General features: G+C 42.1%; 1 protein-coding gene and 1 long non-coding RNA gene across 4 annotated transcripts in view; one reads left to right on the top strand and one right to left on the bottom strand.

The window, feature by feature from the left end:
- LOC142063005 (uncharacterized) overlaps positions 1-3,068 on the bottom strand; it is a 32,674-nt gene extending 29,606 nt beyond the window's left edge. Inside the window, exon 1 of the long non-coding RNA XR_012662607.1 lies at positions 2,893-3,068. This is a non-coding gene — a long non-coding RNA (uncharacterized LOC142063005). The remainder of the gene's footprint in view (positions 1-2,892) is intronic.
- Positions 3,069-7,726: 4,658 nt separating this feature from the next.
- Positions 7,727-25,686, top strand: part of LOC142063010 (ligand of Numb protein X 2-like) — a 31,211-nt gene continuing 13,251 nt past the window's right edge. Inside the window, exons 1-4 of one of the 3 annotated variants that reach the window (XM_075106287.1) lie at positions 7,727-7,950; positions 20,676-21,138; positions 23,775-24,001; positions 25,444-25,640. In XM_075106287.1, the coding sequence (XP_074962388.1) occupies positions 20,738-21,138; positions 23,775-24,001; positions 25,444-25,640 (825 nt within the window). In that variant the 5' untranslated portion in view covers positions 7,727-7,950; positions 20,676-20,737. Of the gene's footprint in view, positions 7,951-8,045; positions 8,484-20,511; positions 20,579-20,675; positions 21,139-23,774; positions 24,002-25,443; positions 25,641-25,686 lie in introns of those variants that run through there. The other 2 variants (XM_075106289.1, XM_075106288.1) reach the window with 2 other exon arrangements.

Below are 25,686 nucleotides of genomic sequence, written 5' to 3' on the forward strand. Positions count from 1 at the left end.
TTTTTATGGAAGACGTGTGTTTTCTAATGTTACCTCACCACTGGAATGTATTTAACAAGGTCCATCTTCCTAAGTCATGCATAGCTTAAATTCAAGGCAGGCTGCTAAAACTGGTCAGAACAGTCTCTCAGGGCCGCTTACATTGTTTGACAAGATGAGCCCATAAAATACCGGTCAATATTCTTGTGTACAGAAACACAAAAAAGTTGTTTTCCGCAAACCATGACTTGAGTGTTCAGGAAGATAACTGGGTGGAAAAGAATTAGTATTGGAATATTCTGTGTCAAATGGAGGTACCTTATTTTTACTGAACTTACCATCATCTCCTGCATCAGAGTTCAGCTTAATGGGGAAGCACAACAGAGGACTTCCATTACTGCAACGATTATAATTATGGTCAAGAAACTAATGTACTACATCCATGAAAACTCTCAGAAAATCTGAGGCATCTGGTCCAGAATTTAAGGTGGCAACTCTGCAGAATTACATTTGTCCAGAAGAGAGCCTAAAGTACATGTTACAGAAGCGTGTAGAACTTAACAACTGGGTCTGCCAAAAAACAGCCTGGTAACAGTTCCAAGTTGTGGCAGAATTATTTTAAAAAATAAAGTATTCCTAGGAAAGGTTTATTCTATTTTCACAGCTGTATTATTTTTGTGACACTTTAGATTTCTAGTCTAGAGTTCACCTAAAACACGAGAAGTGATCTACAAGTACAAAGATTATGGAAAGCCCTATAGCTGGGGTTGCGGTGCCCTTTCCAAGCTAGCATCCGGGACACAAGATGCTGACCGTAAGCTCTCCTTCTCACGTTATCTCCAGTGGCACTGCAACAAGCAGAAGAAAACAGCTAAAGTTGCAAGTCCCCTGGGAGGGTCTGCAGAGTTCCTAAACTGTCAGCTAAAAAAATGTAACCTCATGATTCGGATATGGAGTAGCTTGGTCTAGGAATGTGAGAGATAACTCATACCAGATGCCACAATGGCATTTTCAGAAAAGTCCGATTAATGGTATAATTGTACTTTAAGCAGCTATATCGCTTATTTCTCTGATCTCTTTCTCAGTGCTGTGGCAGAATGAATTCTTGTGGATTAGCTTGTTAATAGGTAATCCTATTTAGTGGGTATCTTTGCTGCAAGGCAGTCTTGGCTTCCCACCCATTCAGTTAGGAATGTTTATATTTAGCTATTTTCTGGAAACAGAGCTCCAGCTGCAGCACATAGCAATTACTTTGGATGGATCTTGTTTTTCCTCAGGACATGTCTTTTTCTCAGTGTGGACTGAACACTCTCACTAGAAATATGTCCCTTTGCCTGAACAGAGTTTTGATGAACAAGTATGTTTAACTAGTATGGGTCCAGATCTATGTTAGATCTTGACGAGACTTGCAGACATCCCACATTCTTCCCTTCAGTCCTCTTGGGTGTATATTACTGTTATTAAAAACTGATTGTTGGAAATACCAAAGGTATTCTAGGGCAATTTTAGTAACTAAAAGCTCCAGGGAGAAAAGAAATTCCAAGGTGTCTCAGTATATTTTGCCTCTCTAACATTCTGATGTCAAGATGCTTCTTCACTCTGTTGAGGGACGGTGCTATATACTATTAAATAAATGGACACCAAGTATCATCTTCCATTCCAGAAGTGGGTGCAAATCAGGCATCAATGCAGTACTCCCTATGGAGATATTTTCTACATACATATTTAAATTTCTTTGGCACCTGCTGTGCTGAATGGCTTGCAGCAAGCTGTGGTAGAGAACTGATGAATGTAACCTGCCAGTTTTTATGAGTTTTAGGATCTTCATTTTTATTCTTTAACATTCTTTGCAGAGATATCAAAGGACATTGTCCCACCGATGACGCTAGTTTGACATGTAGGACTTGATGCGGTAATTCCTTGAATCCAGATGCGGGTTGCACCTGTACGGCTGGATGAAATACAACCAAAAAAAAATCACTTTGAAAGATATTGCTTTTGAGAAATATTTGAAAGATGTCACAGTGGCATGAAGCAAGGGGATCTCTGGTTTAGTTTTCCAAAAGCAGATGTCTTGCTAGCAAAGAACATTATAGGGCCAAGCAGAACACAAACAGCCTTTGTCCTAGAAGTAGCCTTGTTGAAGCGGACAGCACACCTTGTGAGACTGGAAGGGGACTGGCCCTACGTTTATCCAGAGAGTACCCACTAGCAGGTAATTCAAAATGAAAGGTGATTAAAACCCCCAAACTCATATCTGCTGACTATTTTACACTTACGCTGGAGAAATAAAGGGGCTTTGCTTATTACCTTGGAATAATTACTGAACAAGACCTGAACATACTCCAGAAATACCACCCCGTGCTCTGTATTCCATAACCCAGACACACTTATTGCTGCTGCTACTCAACCTCTGTAGCAGGGAGTTTATGTACACTAGTACTGCTGCACACTTCCTGTGACTCCTGCTTCTCCAGGAAGACTGCAGCAAGCTGCCGCAGTCTCACTTGGGACTTTAAGGGGAAGAGTTTCCTGTTAGGGACAGGATAATAGCCCTTGACACATGCAGCCTTTTCCTCTGACCCAACTGTCTGAGAAGCAGCGTTCATAAACACGGATGGCAGAAAGTCAGCATTTGTTTTTAAGCAGTCAACAGAACAAAAGCGGCTAGAGGTCAAATTCTTAATGCTGCAGAAACACATTATGTAGTTAATACTCTATATCAGAGAGCAGCAAGCAGTACCTCCTAGGCACAGAATTATACAGACAATATTCCTGAATTGGATCAAGTCTACTTAGTATCTGTTATCAGTTTTAACTAAGAGAACAGTGTTGCAATTACGGGCTATAAAGTAAATTGAACTTCATACTTGTGTTATAAAAATAAGAGCTAGAAACTTGATGGTACCTTACCTTTTTTCTTCAAGAAGTTAATAAGGGAGGGGAGTCAAGGCAGTTGGACTCAGCACCACAAAAGATCAAATCCAGCCCTGTAAAATAATAACAGAAAATTCAATGGACCTGAAATTGGCCTAATGAAATGTTATTTTATCTATTGCTGCAATATCTTTCTTGATAGTTGTTATATTTCTGAAGTCTTACTTAAAATGCTGCAACAGAAGCATTGTGATAACAAGAAATCTGTGTTGGTTACAAAGCAGCTGCAGCACTTTAACAGTATCATTAAAAAATTCTGAAATAGCCATCAATATTATTCCCAACAGCAAATCAGGAAAGCCATTCTCTTCATGTACATTTTTTTTCTTATATTATCCTATCTCCTCCACTGTAAAAAGCCAGATGGGTCATTTACCTCCCAAGAAAAGCCAGATGTCCTCTTTATATCTGCCAACACACACTTTCCTATAAGCAGAGAATCAGTCTGTTTACTTCTAATAAAAACATTCTACAGATCCATCAAATAAAGTACTCCAACATGGTTAATAACTGACCACCATTAATAAAACACCACAAGGAAAGAAAATGTAAAATAGTCCTAAGTCATTACTAATGCATACAAGATTCTTATGCTATATTTCTTAATATTCTGTTTGCTCCTGGTTATAGATTTCAAACCATGGGACTCTATTTCCTATAAATATACAGTATGCAACGCATATGGAGCAATAATTTGCAGCAAACATAACAAGATGCTGCAAAAGGGACAACTGTACTATAGAATCTGGCAGAATGAATCCAAACAATGCACTTAGGGCCTTGGATTTGCCAGAATCCACAGTGTCGTCTTCATGCACGCGTACTTCCATTGCTCTGCTTTCCACAAAAGGGAGATTCCAGGCCATTTACTCATAAATTCCTGGGATGGCTCTCCCTCCTTGTTTGTGGGTTATTTTTTTTAATTGTGTTTACATTTTTGCGTGTGGGTTGGGAATTTAGGTTTGTTTGTGATGAAACATCAAAGTTGAGTCCCAAATTAATACTGTACAGTCATATATTCTTTGCACCTTCCCACAAAAGGATGACAGAAACACACACAGTTACCAAGTTTTATGCAACATTAATGGTATTAAACTGATCTGTAAGCCTTTGTGTGATGTGATTTTGCTTCCCCGTTCAATTTTCCTCCTGTTACTTTTCCTACTGTTTGCTTACTGAAATTCTATTTTCTATTTCATATTTTACAAAAAAGCTTTCTAAATCTTCACGTGAAATAAAAAATTATTAATATTATGTAAACATGCAAGTGTATTTAGTTGATATACCTGATTCTGTTTGTCAGAACGTGGCATTTTAATCCTGACATATGCATTGCACTGGTATGTGGCCCGTAATCTTTCTCCGCATAGCATCACAGCATTCACTGTACAAATTACACCACCACACGCAGGAAATTATCAGCGGTTAAAGCAGATAAAAGCTCAAACTGAGACTGATGAATTTTTTGATAGAAAGTCTTCTCAGTTATCAAAAGCTAAACAGGTAATTTAGCAGAACTGCTAGTAAATAAAAAGTCCTCGAGTTCTGCAGAAAAACTTTGTTGTTTCAAAATCAGTAGAGAGTGAAGAGCACCAGATTGTGGGGCTTGCAAGACCACAGCGAAGAGACAGCAGACTGAGATTCTCTTATAGTTTGAGTGTTACCGGAGAAACTATTTTTCGCCCAAATTTTGTGATGTTTTTCAGGCAAAATATTTACATCCAAAACTGCATGAGCTGCTCTTCACAGGAAACATGAAGTGCTAGCACAACAATCCAGTGGAGCAATCCATTTACACTCTGCAGACTGAATATTCAGCTGTGGTTTGGGATCCTTCTTCACCAGGATCAGTTTCATATTGAGCCACTTTGCCTTCTGTACTAGTAGGGAAGAATATCATCCACCCATAACCTCTGAGTTATAAACTACATTGGGGAGCCAATCTATCTGGCTTTAAAATATATGCATCTATTTTAAATATGCTTTTATATTTTAAATAAATTATATTTATAGGGACTTTTACCTGGTTTATTTTTCACATGGATCAGTATCCTGATCTGGTTCACAGTTCAGCCACACAAAGAGCTGCAGACACAGCTAAGGGTTGGTGTGCTGTGTTGCAAGGGCAGGAACAAGGAGCGGGTAGGAACCAGTAATACAGCAAAGGCTTCTTGTCATCAAGCCACAGCCTTATTTACGATGTGGCTGCTTTTGCCTGGACTAGGAAAGAAATTAATTTCTGTTCCTTGCATTTGTGTTAGCTCTGCAGAAGAGAACTGTATCCTCCATGAGTCCATTTAGTAACCATGACTCAGTGTGATTCCTTTATTGCAAAGCCAAACCAAAATTCCAGCACACTTATACAATAAACTTTCACCATATCTTAAATACATATGGGCACACTGTCCACTCTGAAAAACAGGTTGTCATACATGATAAAAATCTCTAGCGAGTGCTAACTAGACAGAATTCCTAAATTTAAAGATTTGCATCCATTCGAAATTTCCCTGGGGTTTGTCTTCCTAACACCCCAAGTTCACCCACACATTTCCTGTCCTCACCAGCTGAGCTGCAGGCTGCATGAAGGAGAGGTTGGTTCCGTGCTAAGGTTTAAACCTCTCCCCTCAAGAGTGCTCCAGCTCCACAGAGCCTAACTTAAACCTTTGCCGGTTTACGTGCAAGCCGGTGTTCAATATAAACGAGTTCTGGCTTAATAAGTACCGGCTCTGGTGTGCGGTTGTCTGGCAGTGCAGATACAGCCTGATGTCTCTGCACCAGGCTCTAGCACTGGTGTCTGAGCTGGCAATGCACTTCCAGCTGTTACACAGCTCTGGACCACCGCTTACTGCTGGTCCTTCCCCAAACTAGAGCTTAGTTGCAGAGTCTCAGAGCAGTCAAACACTTTATTGCCAAAATACTTTTTTGTTCGGAACGGTCTGAGGATGTGACGCTATCCATCCTTCTCAGCCACCTCAGCCTTGGTGCTTCAGAGGAAAACCTATCAAACAATTAATTTAGTCTAACCAAAATCAATGGTTTTGCAAATCTAGATCGCAGTTCTCAGCCAAGCCCTACGAAAATACCTTACACTTCACGTCCTGCGGTAACGTGGATCTCGTTGAATGAAGATGTGTTGCTGGCGTGCCTCGGTTCCCTTGGATTTCCAACAATGATCTAGATGAAAAGAAGAAAGGGCCTTGTTGCATTTTCAGTATATGGCGTATCTTCTACGGTATCACCTTTGCAGGGCAAAGATCCTCTCGCACACTAACAAGCATATCCCACTCATTGAAGCCCCTCATTGAAAGGCTTCAACAGACAAAAACAGGGAACAGAAGGATTTAGTGAGGTAGCAAAGAACAAAAAAAGATTACATAGGCCATTTAACACAGGATGAGTAAACTGAGCCAAACCAGTCCATGTCTGGAATAAAAGATATCTTCTCTCTGTACCAACATTTCTTGAACAGTCTTACTTGAATAACACAGAGCCCTAGCCCTACTAGAGCAGAGAAGTAGTTTTCAGGGCATTGAAAGCACTTATTCCTCTCTCCACTTAGCTCTACTTCAGCAACTATGGGACATGCCTAAATGACCAAATGCAGACAGACGTGTGCTGGTTCCACCTGCACTGCGTATTACCTATCTTAATGTACAAAGGTATCCTTCCTAAAACATCTAAAATGATGGTTTAATGTTTAATTTTTTTTTTCAGAAATGCCATATTCTTTAATACTTCATGACCCTCTTGATTGCAGTAAGAGTATTTCCAAGGCTGAGCGATGAACCAGAGAAAGCAATTATAACCCAGAAAATACTATGGGTTGGTTTTTTTGGTCTGAGAGAGTTCTAGTTCACTGTGTGGACCTGAATGTAGTCTGGCACAAAGAAAGGCACAATACACATCCAGGAAGGCCTCTTCCTTTGGGAGGAATTCCTAGCTCAGAGTGCTAACATAGCTTGACAACTTTTAGACTTCGCCTGGTTTTGCATTTCACTGGTTTGAAGCATGAGAGTTACAGGGAGCTCCCTAACTACGAACACTGGAATCTGGACCTATTCACAGTTTGTAGTAACAGCACAGAAATTAGCACTCTGTTCTCTCCAGTGCCATCCCTTCCCTGGCTCTTGCCAGCCACAAAGCAGCACGAAGTGCCCCGTAGCACCAGGGCTTCCTCCCATGGCACAACAGCTGGCAGCGGCTCACTAATTTCCCAGACTCTTAGGTTTGCCTGGCCAACAAATTAAATGCAAGTGGAAGCCGAATACTTCTGAATTATCAGTATTTCTGTTTATCGCCCAGAAAAGTGGGCAGAATGTAAATGCAAAAGAGAATTTCCCCTCACATTCTGTAGTTTTTTGGCCGGCTGAACTACAGGTTGTTCCTTGCACTTGGAACAGCATCAGGTTTTGCTCTTTATTCTGTTTTAGAGGGGGTTTTGGTGAGGCAGAGCCCTAGGGGCGCTGGTAGGGGAGGAAGCATCGCCGGGGGTGAGCAGAACCGCCTCAGCGAAGAAGCAGGTACCTCTAAACGAGAGGGGAGACCCTTCCCCACAGCGCCGGGGTCTCTCCCAGACGTGAGGCCCCGCACCCCTCCCCAGGCGGCGGGGCAGAGCCGCCCCAGCGCCCGCCGCTGCCTGAGGCGACCCGGCGAGGGCTCGGCCAGCCCCGGGGGCGGGCAGCGCCTGAGGGGAGCGGGAGACCCGGGCGCAGGCGGCTGAGGAGAGGAAGGTGCCCGCTGACGGGGCGGGAACAGGGCTGCCGGGGGTGTGGGCGGCCCAGGCCGGCCCGAGGAGGAGGAGGGGAGCGCGGTGATGGTGAGGGGAGGGCAGGGCCGAGCCGGGCCGGGCGGGCGACACCTGGGCGGCTGCGCTGCCTCCTCCTCTCACGTAGGTTTCGACTTTCTTCCCCGCCCGGAAACTTGGTGGAGGAGCCGCGTACCGCCGCTGTCGCTGGCCGAGTTGGCGCCGGGCTTTCCCTCGCCTCCTTCCTCCCCTTCCCGGGGGCGAGCGAGCCCCCTTCCCGGCGCCCACAGGTGAGCGGTGGGGCGGGCGCCTGGGGGGCGCGGGGTTCCCGCCGCGGCTGAGGCGTCCGCCGCCGCGCTGAGGGGCGGGAGCCGCGGAGCAGCTATGGAAGCGGCTGAGGGCGGCAGCTCCTGCCCCCGGCGTCCAGTTCTCTCGGCTAGGGGTTTCTCAGCCGTGACCGAGCGAGGCCGGAGAGAAAACGTAGGGTTTTCTTTTATCATTACACGGGGCAGTAAGAACGGCTGGGGCTGGGCAGCGCAGGTGAAGGCTGAGTGCCTGCCACAAGGGTTTAACTCCTCAAAGGTCGGTCTTGCAGACAAGCCGGGCCTGTGCTGGACACCCCAAACTCTGCTTTTTGGCCGCTTGCGTGGGTCGGAGGGAGGCTGTAGGGCAAAATTTCTTTGCTAGGGGATGGAGAGGTACTAAGTTGGCAAGTTTCTAGCGCTGTGCTGTTAATTAATGCAGAAAAATCTTATAAGTAGAAATTGAGAGCAGGCGAAGGAGAGCAACGTGAGGATGTGGACGTTTTGGAAATGCCTTAAAGGTAAGAAATACAGGTGATGTTAAATATGAAGTAATGCTCAGGAGAGGTTTGTAAGAGGCTTGGAAAGAAATGTTAAAGGGGTACTATATAACTGGAACGCTTTTATTACAGATGTTTTTCATGAGGGGTTTAAAGCGGGCTGAGGCTGTGTCCTGCTAAAGGGACGACCCCACTCTGCCTCCCTGCTTGGTTGTGTGCGCTTGACATCTCCCTACTTCTGACATTAGCCTCGTTATCTGATCGAAGGCAAGAGAACAGGCAGCTGATGCCTGCATCGGAGGTGACCGGGAGAACGGGACTGCCCCTTTCAGTGGCAGTGCAGGCTTAGTTTGCTTTAAGCCATGCTTGAAACTGCACTTTCAATTCCCTGAGCAATGTCTTTGGTCCTGCTTTACCTTGGTAAAATAAGGAATGCAAAATGAGTATTTCCCTGTTGCTTCCCAAACCAAAAAGTGCCATATTTTTCAATTTCTGCTCCAGTTTTTCAGCCAAAGGGAAAGGACCAGAACTGTATAAGGGCTCCATAGGAAACACTGCTCCAGCTCAAGTACAGATAGTCAGTGTTAGGGGAGGTGTCCGCGGTGCAAAGGCTATGTCGGGGCAGGGTCACAGCATACCAGCCTATGGAGATAATAGGCAGCCTGGGGAATTTTCTGTCACTGTCACACAGCCCTAGAGTTGCCCAGTCTAATCCTTTAGCCTCTGGAGACTCCAGAGCAGCCCAAGGTTTGGGTGGTGTGGTGTAGTGTAAAGAGCTGTAGTTATCCCCCTGCAGCAATACCAGTTGTGTGCTGTGCCTTTGAGGGACGGCACTGACGTTTGTCCTTGACGCTTGAAGGCCAGAGCCCTTCTGGCAGCTCTCCAGCAAAGAGAAAGCAGATTGTGCACATGGCTCCTTCGAAACAAAACTTCTTTCTCTTAAGTTACGCACTCAAACTCTTCTTTTACAATGTAACTGAGCAGATGTAGTGTGTCTGTGGCCGAAAGCGGCAAAGGCAGCGGTAATGTTTATTCGCTCCCCCAAAGGGATTTGCTCCCTGAACCAGCTCGTGAAGTCAGAACAGCACCAGTGCTTGTGCAGGGAAAAACAAAGGGGTCATATGGCTGGGGATGGAGCAGAGAAATGATAAACAGGAGGCCAACCTTTTATGGGGTTTGCTAGCGGTTGGAAAACTCAGCTGTGCTGTAAATCCACACCTACATTCACCTTATTTATGTGTTTGCTCTAGTATGTAAGCTTGATGCACGTGTAACTCATTTAAATAACGGAGATGCGCTAGCAGAAAACCCCAATGAAATGAAATGGAGAGAGGGACCTGTGGTGTGCAGCAAAAAGGAACCTTGTCTGTTAAATGACGAGTTTCTTTTAAAGTTTCTACCAAAATGAACAGTGAGGGAAGTGAGCAAGAGTTAAGAAACAAACTCAGCCATATGGCTTGGGGAATGAGCTGTAAAAGGTGGAAAAAATGGCTTCAGAAGGGACCTGGCAGCTAAATGACCTCCAAAAAGCCCCGTGAGGTTCAAAGATACCTGATGAAACATGTTGAGGATTATTCTGGATAACATTAGTGTTACCTGAATGGTGAATTCCAGTAACTTCAATTAGAAATTGTAATTAATGCTTTTGTAAACCATGGTAGTGCTGTACTTCCCTAAGTATGGTTAATAGATGAATTTATACATGTTTATGAGACTGTAGAGTCTTAGACTTAATAGCGTAGTAAGAATAAACAAATATAGCTGCAGAATAAAATACCTGTAATTCACAAAGCACCCCCTGCTGTCATTTGTTACTCTTCCTTGTGCATTGCCATATATTTTGTGTTTTCTGCATTTTAAAAAAATTAAATAAAATCCTGCTGCCACTGCTGTATTGATTTCACTTTGAAAATTAAGCTGCATCATTTCATTCTGATCGTGTGTATCTTGCCAGAGTAGTTGCAGCTGTTGTCTTACTCACAGGCCTGAGTATGTTTTGCTGGTTTAATACAAAACCCTCTTGTTTGGCTTTTCCTTCTCAGCTTACTTTAGTGGTGCTGTTCATACAGTTGTTAGGAATTGTATTTGACAGTCCCTTGTCAGTTTATGGTCCCTGATTTATAACACATAAAGTGTTGCTCTTGGCTTAGAAATTTCTTGACATGAATCGAGTTTGAAAATGTGAAAATATCTGGCAATTTTTTTTATACTTTGGATAAGAAATTGCCCTTGAGCCAGTATCTCATGAACCACCTAAAGCGTTAGAGGGGATTTAGATGAATATGAGTAGTAGGAATTACTATGCTGGCTGGTCCCAGAAAAAGAACTCAAGGCTGGAAGGAGGGAAGTGGAATAAAGCTGGAGGAATTTTGAGAGAAAATCAGCAGCTTACAGGCAAAGACTGGTTTTCTGTATATATAGTGGTCCCCTGAGTTTAGAGGGTCTCTGTGCAAATTTTATTTGAAGACTGTAGTGTTCCTTATTTGGAATATTATGGAAGGGTTTAGCTTTGTCTACTCTTTGCCTGGGCCATAGCTCATGCAAGTTTTGTAAACAGCTGTACAGATTTTCTCTTTAAAAGCTGATTGTCTGTCAGGTTGAGATAAAGCTTGACCTGCTCCTCTGAGAGTTTAAGGGGCTCATCTGTGACATCAGTTGTGTTTGCAGTTGTTGAAAGTCTGGTAAATCACGATCGGCCCTATTTGTAAAGTCCTCAGACTTATTAACCTCCCACCTCTAGACTAATAAATAACAGATAAATTCTTCTCACCTAGCAAGCACTGTTGTAGGTCTCTAAATATAAAATAATTAAATAATTAAAGTAGTCCCTGCCCTGGGAACGTTAGATCTGAGGATATCCTCTTTTGCATGATCTCAACTGGTAGAGAACAAAAATTGCTGTATGATTATTTCAAGTAGGATACATAAAAATAAACATAATGGGTCTTCTGGGCCTTTTTGTATTTATGATAAAAGAAAAAAAAGTTCCTGTGAGGTTAACACCTGGGGCTACTTGGCTATTTTACTGGTAATCTCAACAGGCTGAAAACTGAACAGAGAAAGGAGATTGCCTTTCCATTCCTACCTATACCCTGATTTAAGGTCGTTCACGGGTGGCTAGGAAGAATGTGGTTCCTGCATTGATCTGTGGATAGTGGAAGGACTTTGGTCTCTTGTTCCAGCTCTTTTAACTGGTGAGACAGCCACGCCCATTTAAAATTATTTTTAGAACAAGGGAAAATATAGTTATCAATTGACGTATACTGTATATGTGTGCCCAATAAGGTAAGATAACAATGGTACTGATTCTGATACCAGCTTGGACACAGCTTTAAAGCAGGATAAGATCTGGGGGGAAAAAAAACCAAAAACAAACAAAAAACCCAAACCACCAAATAAAAAATGCCTCTTGCAATTTTGTTTTCCCCTACCTGTGAGGGTTGTTTGTTTTAAGTCTAAAGTCAACAAGATGCACCAGGAGAAAAAGTATGATGAAAAGGCATCTTAAATTACGTATGAAACTATACTTAAACTCATGAACCAGTAATACAGATGTCCTAAGCAGCAGAATGTGTCTCGGGTGTTTTAAAAAGGAGCCATAATACTGTTCTGTAAATCTCTAGGGGATTGTAATTCTTAATCCAGGGATTTTTTTTAAATCTTTTTTCGTTTTTTTTCACTTGTATTATAGTGCTTATTTTCTTACAAGCTGCCATCTGTGGTGAAGGGCATTTCAGCTACTGGTTGCAACAGCAGCTCTGCCTGCCCACAGGCACTGGCGGGAGTTTAAGCTAACTTCAAACCTAGCTGCATGCCGCCCTGAGGAGCAGCAGTTTGAGAAGATGTGGTCTAGGTGTTGTTTTGTTTAAATGAAGATAACTTTCTTTCCCCTTTACCATGATCTGATGGTAAGATGGGTTGTAAAGGGGAATTACAGACTTAATTATCTGCTAATTCAGATTTTTAGTTAGTGGGAACAAGTTTGGGCTAGACAGTACTTTGCGCTGATTTTGATAAAATGCCCTCTTACCCTGTGAAAGGAAGTCTGGGGCGCTGTATGCTGAGCGGGGCCATACTCCCTGCTGTCGCTGATGGCATCAAGCACGGGCTGGGGCCGTCCTGAGCCGCTGAGAAAGAAAGAAATTTGACGGTCCCTCTAAAATAGTGCTCTCAGCCATGCTGCATATTTGTCACTGATCATTGCTTTTATTTTGCAGCATTTAGATTCCAAGTACCTATTGATATAAAGAGATGCTGCCATAGCTTGGGCCAAACTCTTTAATCTGAGACAGAGCACTGTAAGAAAAAAAATAGCGCTAGTGTAAGTGAGGCCAAAATTTGACGTGTGGGTGTGGGTAATGAGAAGTTCTGTGCTACCTTATCCTGCAGTAAAGCCCTAGCCTGACGTTTCTGATGTTAGCAACTGTAACTATCTGTCTGTTGATAGGAAATATTTCACCACCAGGTGCAAAGCTTTGCTTTTGTGCTGCTGGATCGCTTATGGTAAAGTTACATAGAAAAAAATACTTGCAGAAACGTTGTTTGGGTTTTTTGCCTTTTTTGTTTGTTTGTTTTAACTAACCTAGAAAATGAGTGATTTCATGCTTAAGGTTGTGAATAGCCAAGATTAGTTTCTTTAAACTGAAATTAATTATATTTCATTTTAATGTAACACTTGATAGAGTGTGGTAGAGACTAAAGCTTTGTAGGTTTTTCTCACAAGGCGGGCAAGGCTTAGAGCTATGGAAATACCATGTGTCTACCAAAAGCAACAGTTTCTCTCTTCCCCCCTCCCTGCTTCTCACATTACTTTTAAGTGTATCTGATGATGACTGCCTTGGTAAGGATATTCAAACAGTGACTTTTAAAAACGTACAGTTATATAATGTGCAGTCTTCTCCTTCCCTTGTATGCTTCAGAAATTCAGTGATAAGAAAGCATCTGCTCTTTTCTGACCTATATTACAAATACAGTACCCAGATCACAAATGGACAGTGACACACAGGTTTTCTTTCATCAGGCTGCTGCAAGAGTAGTAGCTCTCAGGGCTGGCTGGTTATGAAGGCTTAGACCCAAGACAAGCCTCTGCACACTACATGCTTATTTTGGAGTCTGTAAACCTTGGTGCTGTTTTCTTTCTGTAGACAAGGAATTTACAGCTAGACACACAGACAATGATGTGGTAAGAGCATCTGGTATTCATATATAGCCAATAGACACGTGATCTTTACCTCCTGTCCTCAAAAGCAAACCCAACTCTTCAGAAAGTAAGTGTGCTAACAGATACTTAGATGAACCTACATCTTAACATCATATCTCCTAATCCTTCTTTGTTTTGGTTTGGGGCTTTTTGCTTTAATTGCAAGAGAAGTTTTGGTTAGTAATTACAGATTAAGTCCTTTATCCCTAAGTTTTAGTATTGGATTCCCTCTTTCTTCATCTATAGAAAACCTCTCCCACAAATATCAATCTGATTTTTAGGGATGGAATTGCAGACAGCTGCCACATTCAAATTGTAGGCAAGGTGAAGGTGGAGGTAGGGGTATTTAGTTTCCTACAGAGAGATGATTAGACACAATAGAGAAAAAAAATCAAGAACACACAAAGAAAATCCACGCATGCTGCCAGTGGTAGAACTTCCATAGGAGTCTTTCGGTCAAATTCTGCAAAGAAGCAAATTGATTTAAGTGAGTGGTACAACAGAAGAATTCCTGTGAGCACAAAACAAGCAACTTGCATGTTTGTGTGGAAGACGGTGCAGAAAGGATGATGGATATAGCTGAAGCATCTAGCAAAGGTGACAAAGCTGCTTTTTCTGCAGCACTTCTATTTGATGGCATTTAATTTATCAGTTTTTCAGAGCAGTATGTTAAAATAGTCACTGTTTAATCCCCTTGGAAGAAAAGTGTAGGTGGAAAACATTTTACACCACTACTTAATCCCTTAGGAAGAAGGGAGGAGAGAGGAAATGTATTGGTTCTTGTTACCCAGATAATAATAATTGAATGATAACACCAGAATCTCCTGTTCTGTAGAAAGAATTGGCATTAATTGTTGAAATTACATTTATGTAGTCCCGTTACTTTAGCATGCTGGGTCCCTGGTGAGAGAGTTACTGCTCTGTGGTATCATTAACTGAGCTGAGAAGGAAATGTTAAGAGCACATGGTAGCAAGAGAAATCAATTATAAGTGCCAACCTCTTCATTTTTCATGTCAGCTTTTCTTCCTCCTAAAATTAGATGTATGTTTGCAATTTAAGCTGTTGATTGCTAGTAAGATTTTTAAAATAAATAATAAGAAGCTAAGAGACCTTTTCTTATGTTGACTTCCAAATACACTAACAAAACAGCGAAAAAAACCCCACCTATCTTGAATTGCATTATGTTAAAAATGGAAGTCCCTGTACCATGCTGGAGAGCTGATATTGCAAAAGTTGCACAGGCGAGAACAACTTCTTGGGATAGTCTTGCTCCAGTCAACCAAGCCTTTTAGCTCATCTCTCAGAATAGGGTTTCCTGCAATAATAAGTCTTTTTTACTCTAACAGGATAATGATTCTGATTATAATAAATGAAAATACAATTGGTTTTCTGTTTGCTGGTTGGGAAAACAGAGACTTGCCCAGAAGTTCAATCAGATTAAATATGAAATTGTCCAACGAGCACAGAAACGCCAGGGAGTTAGAATACAACTTATTTTCGAATTTATGGTTAAAGAATGGGCATAAATGATGGGGACAACAAAAACCTTTTAAATTGTCAATCATCCTTTATATAGAGTACTGTAAAGTAGCTTTGATTTAGAGTTTCTCAATCAAAGCATTCATATATGTGCTGAGCGGTTACTCTTCTTGGAGGTGGCTTATTAGAAACCCTTTGGCTTGAAGGCACAGTTAATTAGTGAAAGGGTTGCTGCTTATTTAGTGTATTTACCATGCCAAAATTTACAATTTACAGAAGCTTTGACTTCCTACTTTTACATTCCATGGCCTGATGTTCAGCTATATCAGCAAATAATAAAGATAATTAGACATTGTATTACAACCTGAAACTATTCTTGGGTTGGTATTGTGGTTTTTGTAAAAGTTGACCTTCTTTAGGTATTGCTTATAAAAATCCTCTGATATTTCAACACAGGTTTCTGTGCCACTGAACTAAGGACAGTTTACTCATGGTTGTGAAACACTGCAGCAGCACACTGGAAGTGTTCAGCCAGGACAGTAGTGCATTTCTTATAAAACCTGTCCTATTTTATGAACTTGAAGCCCTCGTTCAATGTAGCGATGAAATTCAGCAAAACCCCGTTACAGAACACTTTTGCAATGTACTTCTCTCTGTCTCTAGAATGAAAAAAAATAATTGCCATTCTGTGCAACGTAAAACTTCTTAACTGAGTAAAAACTCTTTGAAGAAAGTTTAGCAAGAATTCTGCCACTTTTTCTTATGGCTTGTTGCTAAAGCACTGGGTTTGCTGTGCTAGAATCCATCCTGAACTTGCTTTTATGTAAGCAGATCATTTTTGGGTTAGTGCCCTACTGGTGCGTGCCCTCCGTCATCTTAATCCAGAATCTGCTGGCTTTGTTTTGTCCACCCCAAAAAAAGTAATGAATTGATTAGCCTTTAGTTGGAATGTTGCATTTCCGGTCTCCCAGGGAAATGTAGCTATAAATATAATAACTGGCATAATTATTGCAGTGAACTATTACAAAGCAGTATATGTGGGGCACGTGCCCTGCAATCTCAAAGCCAGCTTTTATATTGGGGTTTTCAATAGCACAACCTCTATCAACATATAAGTGCTAACCTACAGGTGCGTAAAAGCATAAACCCATTTTATTTCCAAAATATTTTCCATGGTAGATGTAGATTTTAATATTGAAAACTAATTATTTGACAGATTTTTTTTTAACTTATTTTTTAACTCAAGCAGTATGAGGCATTCCTCTAGTCACCCTAATCTGTTGGGGAAAATTTTACATTTCTATTTTGTGTCCTTACTGCAGACTGGCTGCATGTTTCTTTATTGTGCAATATGGAATGTGCTCTGGCTAACTCACCACACTCGTGGCTTTATAAATCAGTTAGTTAATAGAAACAGTCTTGATTTTGGTTTTTTTTGTTGATTTGTTGTGGGTTTTTTTTGTTTGGTTGTTTTTTTCCCCCAGGAGCTTCCTATGTGATCTTAGGCAGGTCACTTGAGATCGTATTTAGGGACGTACTAAAGTGTTAAATTGCCATGAGTGATCCCTCTGTGGGTCTCTATTTTAGCCTCTGATGTCATTTCTCCGTTTTTAAATGGGAATAGCAACAATGTTGTAGGTCAAAGAGATGTTATTAATATGTTCATGGCTGAAAGTGACTTGTATCACATGCTGGAATTGTATGAGCAGACAGGCCTGGACTGAGTTATGCCACAATTTGTGCTCCATGCTAACAACTGCAGAGAGAAACACCTTATAAACGTGGAGCAAGGGTTGTGTTTGGAAACGCTGAGACTTCAAATGGTAATATTGGAAGGAGGGATGTTGCTCTGGGGGTAGCCAGGTACCACAGCCACTGCTCCTTTCTGGTCACTGTAGCGCAAGTGGAGGCACGATGCTGGAAAGATTTCTTATATAATTATGCCTTTTTAAAAGAAATTTTAAAAAAAAGAGCTGTACAAGTAATTCATCAATTCTGTTTACAAGTCCGGGGTGCTTCGGAGACTAGTTCTGAACAGCGTTTGTCCCTCAGGAATGGTGCCGAGTGGTTTGCTGTCAGTGCAGTTCTTGGCATACTCCCTCACTAGAGCTTTTAACAGCACTGTGGATGTGCAGAGGGGGTGTATATCTGGGGCTCTGTGCCCTAGCACAGTTAAAACAAGAATAGGCAATGTGCTAATACTGTCAGGAATAGTCTTGCTTTGGCAGGGAAATAGATTAGACAACCTGATAAGTCTTCCTTTAAAAAAAAAAAGTCTAGTCTTTGAGTCAGTGTTACTGTACAAGAAATCCTACTTAAAAAAAAAAAAAAGCCATCAGTGATTTAAAAAAAAAAACACACAGTAAAGATAATGTTAATCCCAAAGAAATCTTTTCTCCAGCCCACACAGGCTAAGAAACAGGGAAATATAAAGAGATTTCTGCTGGGTTTCTCCCTTCGATTCTTTGTCATGTATAGGAATGGGGTGTATTGCTTTCTAAATAATTCAGACTCCACAGGGATTCCTTGCATTATACTTTCTGAACAGCAGAGTCCATTAAAGCAGGAACATATGTATATGTCAGGCTCTTATATTTTAATGTAGTCATTAACTCAGGACCAAGCTAGATCCTTATTTTGTGATTCCCTCATATTACGTGCGTTGTGTGTAAGCTAAACCACATGTGAGGCCTAGGGAGAGATCCCAGTACTACGGGAAAGGCAGGAGCAGGGAACACGCCACTCAAAGCAGCATTATTGGAAGGAAGCTGGAGAGGGGAAATGGTGTAACAAAAAGAGCAACACGTGAAAAAAGGGGGTTGTTGGGGTCGGTCTGACCTTTGGAGGTTAGAATGAGTAACTGAAGTTTGATGGAAACTGCAAAAGATTTAGTAGATATCAAGCTTGTCCTCCAAAGCTAGAGTCTTAGGGACTCTAGACGGACTCTCTTGAAACTGGTCTATTTAAGCTGAGGGGAACTGTGCCTGTTATGTTAAACAGTGCATTTTCTAGACACTTCAAATCTGTCTTGTTGCGCTGAAGTAGTCATCTTTGCTGAATAAGATGTTAGCAATTTTCCTCTTACAGAACATCTGCTTTCTGACTGAATCACTGAACAAGCGGCAGGCTTGTTTGAGCCTGCTGTCCTCCCTGTGCTGCTCACTAACTCCTGCCTTGCCGAAGGGTGTGGGCTGGGTTTCATCATGGAGGTGTCAGGCTTAGGTTCCCCGGTGTCTGCAGGAGTGTCCTCCTTATTGAAAGGACAGTGGTGTAAAAGTAAAATTTGCTTTGGCACTTTTGTATGAAATCTTCACACCTTGTTTTCGAGGATCTAGAATTGAGAGAGCAGAACAGCTTAGAGTTACAGGGAAGAAAAAAACAGCAAGACTGTGGTGATACTTTTATCTTCCACAAGTTCTGAAATGACTCATAAATGGGATTCATCTTGTATAACCTTTAAACAGAGAGCAGAGAATGAATTTGGTAAATAATCCAAAAACCCCCATATAAAAGTAGTTTATCAGCAAAATTACCATGGGGTTTGTTTGCACTGAGAAAGTAGATTTGTTTAATCACCTGCCAAAGTTTTATGCAAATACGACAACCCGAAGCACAAGTATTTCTTATTGGTAGATGTGTGCCTTGGAAGCTTGGCGTTTCGTTAACTGCTGGTTCTGAGCTGATTGATTAGAATTGGTAGGTGATGTTAAGTGATTGTCTGATGTTGAAATGTTTCCTTTCTGCTTGTAAGACAAGATCAAATGAAGACTTTTTATAAGGCAAACAGTAGGGATGCCTGTTTTAGATGGAGGTAGGTACCAAAGGACAGGGGCTGGGCATGGATGCATCTGCCTTGTTTTGCTTGTGTGCTGTCTGTGAACCGTGCTTTCTCTTTGGAGGAGCACTGAGTCAGTCACGCAAGAGTTAAGGAGTAAATGCAAACAGAAGAGCTAGGTCTGTACATCCAGCCTAAGTGCTTTCCTCAAGGGGAAGATGCTTTCTGGCACTGCAGCAGCAGGAGGAGAAGCAAACAACTCATGCCCTGTACCCACCTGGAACCGTGACAGTAATGTTTTAATCTTTTGAAGTGAACAATTTTCTATGGCTAGGTAAAAATTCGCCTGTAAAATGGCTTGATTCTGTTGGCGATACGTTATTCCTTTAATTAAATAGCTGACTTATGCTTGACAATTAATTGAAGTGGAGTGATGTATGATTTTTATTAGAAACCCATGACTAATTTTTTCTTGCCGTTCTTGCTATCTTATTGTTCTTGCCTACCCTCCTCCAAAGTTGCTGCTGCGTGCCAGCCATGTCCTCCAGGCACTGGTGCAGACCAGTGTTCACTCTTGCTTAGGCTTTTCCCTGTTCCAGATAAAGCGATTGTTTTCAGACTTTTTCCATGTCGTCTTTCAGAATTTTTCCATTTCATCACAGTTCTGCATTTTTTTTGTTTTAGAAGACCCTGGGATTTTTCACATGAACTTAAAAAAAAAACCCAAACCCAAACTCCCCCAAAAACCTCACCACCATCACAACAGCAAACCCCCCACTGTGTAACAGTGTTAGCTTCGTCTAGTACCACACTTCCTACTTCATTAAAATAAGTGCCAGGTTAAAAAAATTCATTCTTGCAGTAGTCTCTCTGCCTGTAGAGTAATCTGCTAGCAAAGTCAGGTGAATGTTATATTTAATTACAATAGGCAAGATTCAAAATGGATGTGACTGGAGACCTCTTGATTAAAGTCAGTAGAGCAGCAGCTATAAAGAACTGTTTGCCCCTTATCTTATCCTCCCCAACCATAAGAAGCCGAAGCTCAAGCCTTTGTGTCATGTTACAATAAACTGTGATGTGGACAATTTTTTTCCCGTTAGAAACCTTTAGTCTTTTTATAGGGAATTTGTTTCCATGGGTGAACTTAGGCATGGATGAGTGGGGAACAATGCATTGTTTGTTAAAATGAACTTTTTGAAGGGAGTGGGCTTAAAAGGAAGGAAATGTGGTTTAAATTTAAGTTTCTTTTGAAATTTCTTCCTCCTCTTTTTCCTTATCCCCCCAAAAAACACAAAACAAAAATCCAAACAACTAGAAGTCCCCAGACTGTTTTACCATACGTATCTTTGAAATATTTGGTATAACCTGGAAAGCCAGAGAGAAAAATTGTCAGTTTAAAACCCACTATCTTGGTTATTCTTTCTTTCCCTTCTTCCCTCTCTGGGTTGTTCTCCCTCAAGAACATGCAGCTTTTGTCGCAGCTTTTCTAGTTTGTATGTTTGGCAGGCTTTTGTCTAGTTTGTGTCACTGGGGTGTGTAAAGTAATTTAAGCTTCTATTTATCCATGTGCTTAAATATTTTGCCGAATGAGGTCCTTGCGTTCTCTGATCCCTGGGTTGATCATTCACAGGGTCACTGTGGAAGGAAGAATGCTACGGGGGGTAAGTGGGGGGGAATTTAAGGCAGGAATACAATTTAATTTTTAATTGGCTAGATCAACAGTTGGCTGGAAATCTCTTTTTCTCTCCCTTTCCTTAGAGGTCCTCCGTCAGACAGCTACTACGTGACAAGTTTCCTTGCTGCTGGGCCGAGAGTGGCCGATGCTGGCTATCATGGCTGATCCCGCAGCAGAAGAACACATGTCCCAAGTTAGTGAACTCTGCTGTGAATGTGGTCAGTTCCACCTCTTGTTGGACAATCATCTCTACAACTTCCAGGATGAAGTGGATGATGAACTCATCTGCCATATCTGCCTTCAGCCTCTGCTCCAACCGATGGACACCCCCTGTGGACATACGTACTGTTTCAAGTGCCTTGAAAACTTCATGCAGGAGTATAACTTTTGTCCTATGGATCGGAAAAAGCTCTCTTTCCAGCAGTGCCACAAGTCCAGCCTTCTAGTACGAAACCTGTTGGATAAGCTGATTGTCTTCTGTCCTTTCAAGACAGAGTGTCAGCAGACAATGCAGCGGTGTGAACTAGAAGCTCATCTGCAGAACAGGTGCATTCCCATTTACATTATATTATTACTCCTTGTATAATGCCATCTGTCTGTTGTGCCTCTGACCAGAAAGATCCATCCTCAGAACAGTTCTTAAACTGGGGCAAGATGGGACACCAAAGATGACAGAGGGTGAGGCCAGAAGGGCGGGTGGGTGAAGACAGCGTAATTGTGCCTCTGTGTGTGTTAGGGAGGCCAGCTCACATGTGCTGCGGAGGTGAAGGGCGAGGTGCTTGCCTGCTTGCGTGCCAGTTGTCCGCAGACACAAAACTTATCAAACTTCGTATATAAATTTGTGTGTCCTGATCTGGGGCACCTGACACTGAAAATTATTATAAACATGCTTATTCTTGTTTCACTTGCGCAGAGAAGAAAGACAGGCATAAAGGCAACAGTCTGGAAGCAGGGATCGTGCAGTGTTGCCAGTTTAATTGGTCCAATTAAGATGTGCAATACATAAGTCTTTGATCCAAATAATGTAAGTCCCTCCAAGCTGCACATTATGCAGTTGCTGAATCACCTACTTATAATTCCATTATCTTCTCTCATTCTTTTGCTGAGAAAGAGAAACAAATGAAAAATACCTTTTTTTTTTTTTTTCCCCCCCCTTTCCCCATGCTTTGTGCAGAGGAAGGGAGACTTTTTTTTCTTGCGCTTGTCAACAGAGATGTGTTTTGGTGCTTCCACTGCTGGTTGAGCTGGTGGCAGGCAGATTATTGTAGCTTTAAAAGTAGTGCAGGTGTCAAAGAGCTCTTGCCATGGTGCCTGAAGAATACTTGTTCCTACCTAGTTAATGATTGCAGGAAAGGGAGCTAAGTACAAGCCCTGCTGCAGGCGGAAGCAGACCTTCATTGGCAGGGTGTATTTTGTCAGTGGGCAATGAGAAATGCAACAGGCTTGTAGCTTTTTTGTGGCAATGACCTATTTTAAAAATAGGTCAACCAGTGTGCAGGGAACAGTTATGCTTAGGATACCTTTGTAGTTCCAGCCTAGGACGTATCCTTGCAGTTCTTGCTCTTCTTTGGAACCACGAGCTGCGAGCTTGTGTTGGAGCCAAGGGAAGTGATCCAAGATGCTTGTGTACCCCTTTCCCTTAATCTGTAAAAGCTTATGATCTCCTTTTTATTCAGCTAACTCTTGCTACTGCTTTGTTGTTGTCAGGCAGGGCCAAAAGCTGAGACTACAGGGTATGGGCTGCCCAGTTGTGCTGCTGTGGTGTAGCTGGGGCCATGGCCCATACCGGGCCTGGGCCTTCCTCTCTGCTTTCTAAATCTACTCTGGTATCAGTAAACTTCTGTCACTTGTTAATCCCTCTGGCAGAGGAGTTAAACACAGAAGAAGAAAGCACCCTTAAATGTTAGGGAACTGCCTGGAACTGTATCATTCTCTTACACATTTCATAGTTCTTTGTATCTTCCTTGGGGAGGGCGTGTTCTAAAAATCGAGGCTATTTCACCTGGGCTGTGAGCATAGTTAGACTGAAAAATGGAGCGGGGCGGGGGAAGAGAGAGAAAAAATTACACTGGGATTTGGGTGCTCCTGTTTTTTAGTTTTGAGATTAACTGATAGCAGGAGACTTAAGGAAGTAAGCATCTAGAAACTTTGTTTTCTTGGGGGATTTCTCTGCCCTTTGCAAAGTGATTTTGTTTCTTGACACCCTAAGAGGAACGTGTGCGCAAGTGGATCAATCGGCTTCTGCCTTTTAAGTGTCAGGGTCATCTTACTGCTTGGAGAATAAATGACTAGGAATAAACCAGAGGAAGTAATACTGGGATGAGACTTGTTTAGCCAGAATGTAAATAGTCGAGTTTAATTTGAAAAGTGACTCTGGTAAACACCCAATACTACTCATGCCTCTGAAAGTGATGCTTTTGCATTCATCACCCTCATCACCTGCCACCTTTTTTATAAGTACTTGTGATAAAAGAGTTTGTTTTCCTTGCTCATTTTGCTGAGATAGGCTGGCTGTGGTGTAGCTGCATACAGAGCGCATTTGGTTGAAAGTGGAATTACTTCTTGGACCTCCGTGTGGGGAGCAGTCAGCGGGGTTATAAACTCCTCTAAATGGCTGCCATTCAAGTAGAGCCGTCCCCTGCATGGACTGGAGGTGGAGTGCTGTCTGAGGGTCAGGTCTTAATCAGCAAAAAAGATGAGCAAGCCTTGCTTGCTGCTCGTGCATGTTACTGGTTTGTTAAAAACAAAGCCTAATTCAAGGCTGAGCCTGAAACTTGAGCCACTTCCTTTGCATAAAGATACAGTTCATAGTCATCACTAAAATGGCAGAGCTAAGTATTTGTTTATATTGTAAGAGGTATTATTTTCTTCACTGAGTGTTTGCCAGGTAAATATTTAGCAAGAGAGATTCCTGTTCCTATTACATTCTCTTTTTTTTAAAAATAATTTGCTGAATAATTTTGAAAGTAATGAAATAACAAGCCCACTCTTAAGCTGACACTAGTACAAGTAGAAGCTGAAGGTCAAATGAGAATAAATTAACATCTGTGATACAAGCTTTGCAACTGACAACATCTGGAACATGCTTCTTCACATACCTTTGTCAGTCAGAGCTTGCATGTGCTGGGTTAACCACGCATGCAGAGACCAGCCACTTACAGTCACTGACAATCTCTCCCTAGGTGTCCTGGCTTCAAGAAATACAAATCTGAACTACAGCGGAACAAGAATCCCACTCCCAAAGGGAAGGAAGATCCTCCTACCAAGGTGGAGGCAAACACACCCAAGGACCCAGAAGTACCAATCGGAGGATCATCACTTGTGGCAGAAAGCTCTGCAGCGGCTGTGGTATCGCTAGGGACTGCAGAGCCTGGACTGGTTAATCCAGCTTTTGAGGAGACTGAAGAAGGTGAGAGTTTGATACAGAAATATAATTATGTAATTACCCTTTATAATATAAAAATTAGGTAATTATCTCAGCCAATCCAATGTTTAAACTGTCCCCAACATTCTTAGATCTCCTCAATGCTATTCAGCCATTAGTAGCTATCGGGGTGATCTCTTTCCTCAGCTTGTCCTTGAGCAGAAGGGAGGTGCGTTCATGTGCATCAGGTGTGGCAGGATCTGCTCACAAGCACAAAACTGTCTGTGCAAAGTGATCAGGAGAATCTCTGATAGCCTGCAGTGCTCATGTGCAGTATTCTTTGCAGAAACACAGGCAGTCCCCATCACTGGGAACATGAAGCACTTAAAGCACTTGCAGAAGCCAAACAATTATTTAGGAAATGCTCCAGCTTCTTCTCATCTTGTTAGGAAAGTTAGATGCACAGTCCTTCAGAAAATCCAATTTCCTGGAGTGGTCAGTACCTCCTTAATGTTGTGCAGCAAGTGTGTTTTTTATTGCATAACTTAGTTTTTGGATTCATAGTCAGTTATGAAACCCTTGCAGATAGAAGTAACCATCTCCACTTCAGTATAGAACCGTTTATCTCAACCCCTGGTAGAAGGCAGCAGCATGGAAACCTCTGTGCCTTGTTTCAAAGCTAGTCTCAGTTTCCAAGTGTGCAGACGCTGGAGCTGGCAACTGCTGTGCCTGTGCCAGAGTTAATACACAGGTCAGTTTACTTCTCTGTTGGCTTTTTCCCCGAAGTATACTTGGGGCAGGTTTTGCATCTCCTGTGTGACAACTGCAGTCCACCCTGACAGGCAGTGCGCTTGGCTTCATTAGTGTTGGGCCTGCCCAAATGGTGCAGTGCTGGTAGACTTAATATGACCTTCTAACAACAACTTTCATCTTCAAAGTGTCTGAGAAGCATTGCTTAGCCTTCAGCAAGCTGTGAAGTAGGTAAATATTACTCCTGTTTTACAGGGGGATGGGAAAAGAGGAGGAAAGGAGATTAGAGGAGGGAAGTTGCAGTGAGCTGCCTGTAGTAAAGTCACCGCAACGGCAGACCAGTAATTACAGCTCAGTAGTTCCCTTTTCTAATGGGCATCGTGGAAATTGGCATTTGTTATGTGTGTGCTTCCAGTAGGCCAGCTGTCACAGAGGAAAAATACATCTCTAAATGGTGAGTGAAACATACTGATGCCCTTTAATAAAACTCTAGAAATCATAATGGAAGAATTTAAATTTGCAATAAGCTAGGAGAAGGTGGGAAGTGATCTGGAGAAACTGTAAAGAAACAGGAGCTTTTAAAGCTTTTAATCTGACTTATTCTTTCCTCTCCTGACAGCTGCTTTGCCTCCAGATGCTACTTTGAACACAACCTGCCAGTGTTACAAATCTTGTGGTGCTATGTGGAGGAAAATTCTATTAATGTGTTGCTTTTTCTCTTCAATTTCCACAATCAGATCTTCCTCAGAGAACCAGCCTTGTGGCTGAAACGACTACAATTGAAATTCACCGAGAAGACCCAGAGGAAGAGCTGGGGATGAGGATAGTTGGGGGTAAAGACACCCCACTAGGAAACATTGTTGTTCAGGAAGTCTTGCGGGATTCTGTCATTGCCGCAGATGGAAGAATAGCACCCGGGGACCATATTCTTGAGGTACCTAAAACCCCCCGGTAGTCCTTTTGCTTCTCTTGACTTGAGA

Source organism: Phalacrocorax aristotelis, chromosome 11 (assembly GCF_949628215.1).
Source record: "Phalacrocorax aristotelis chromosome 11, bGulAri2.1, whole genome shotgun sequence".
NCBI lineage: Eukaryota > Metazoa > Chordata > Aves > Suliformes > Phalacrocoracidae > Phalacrocorax > Phalacrocorax aristotelis.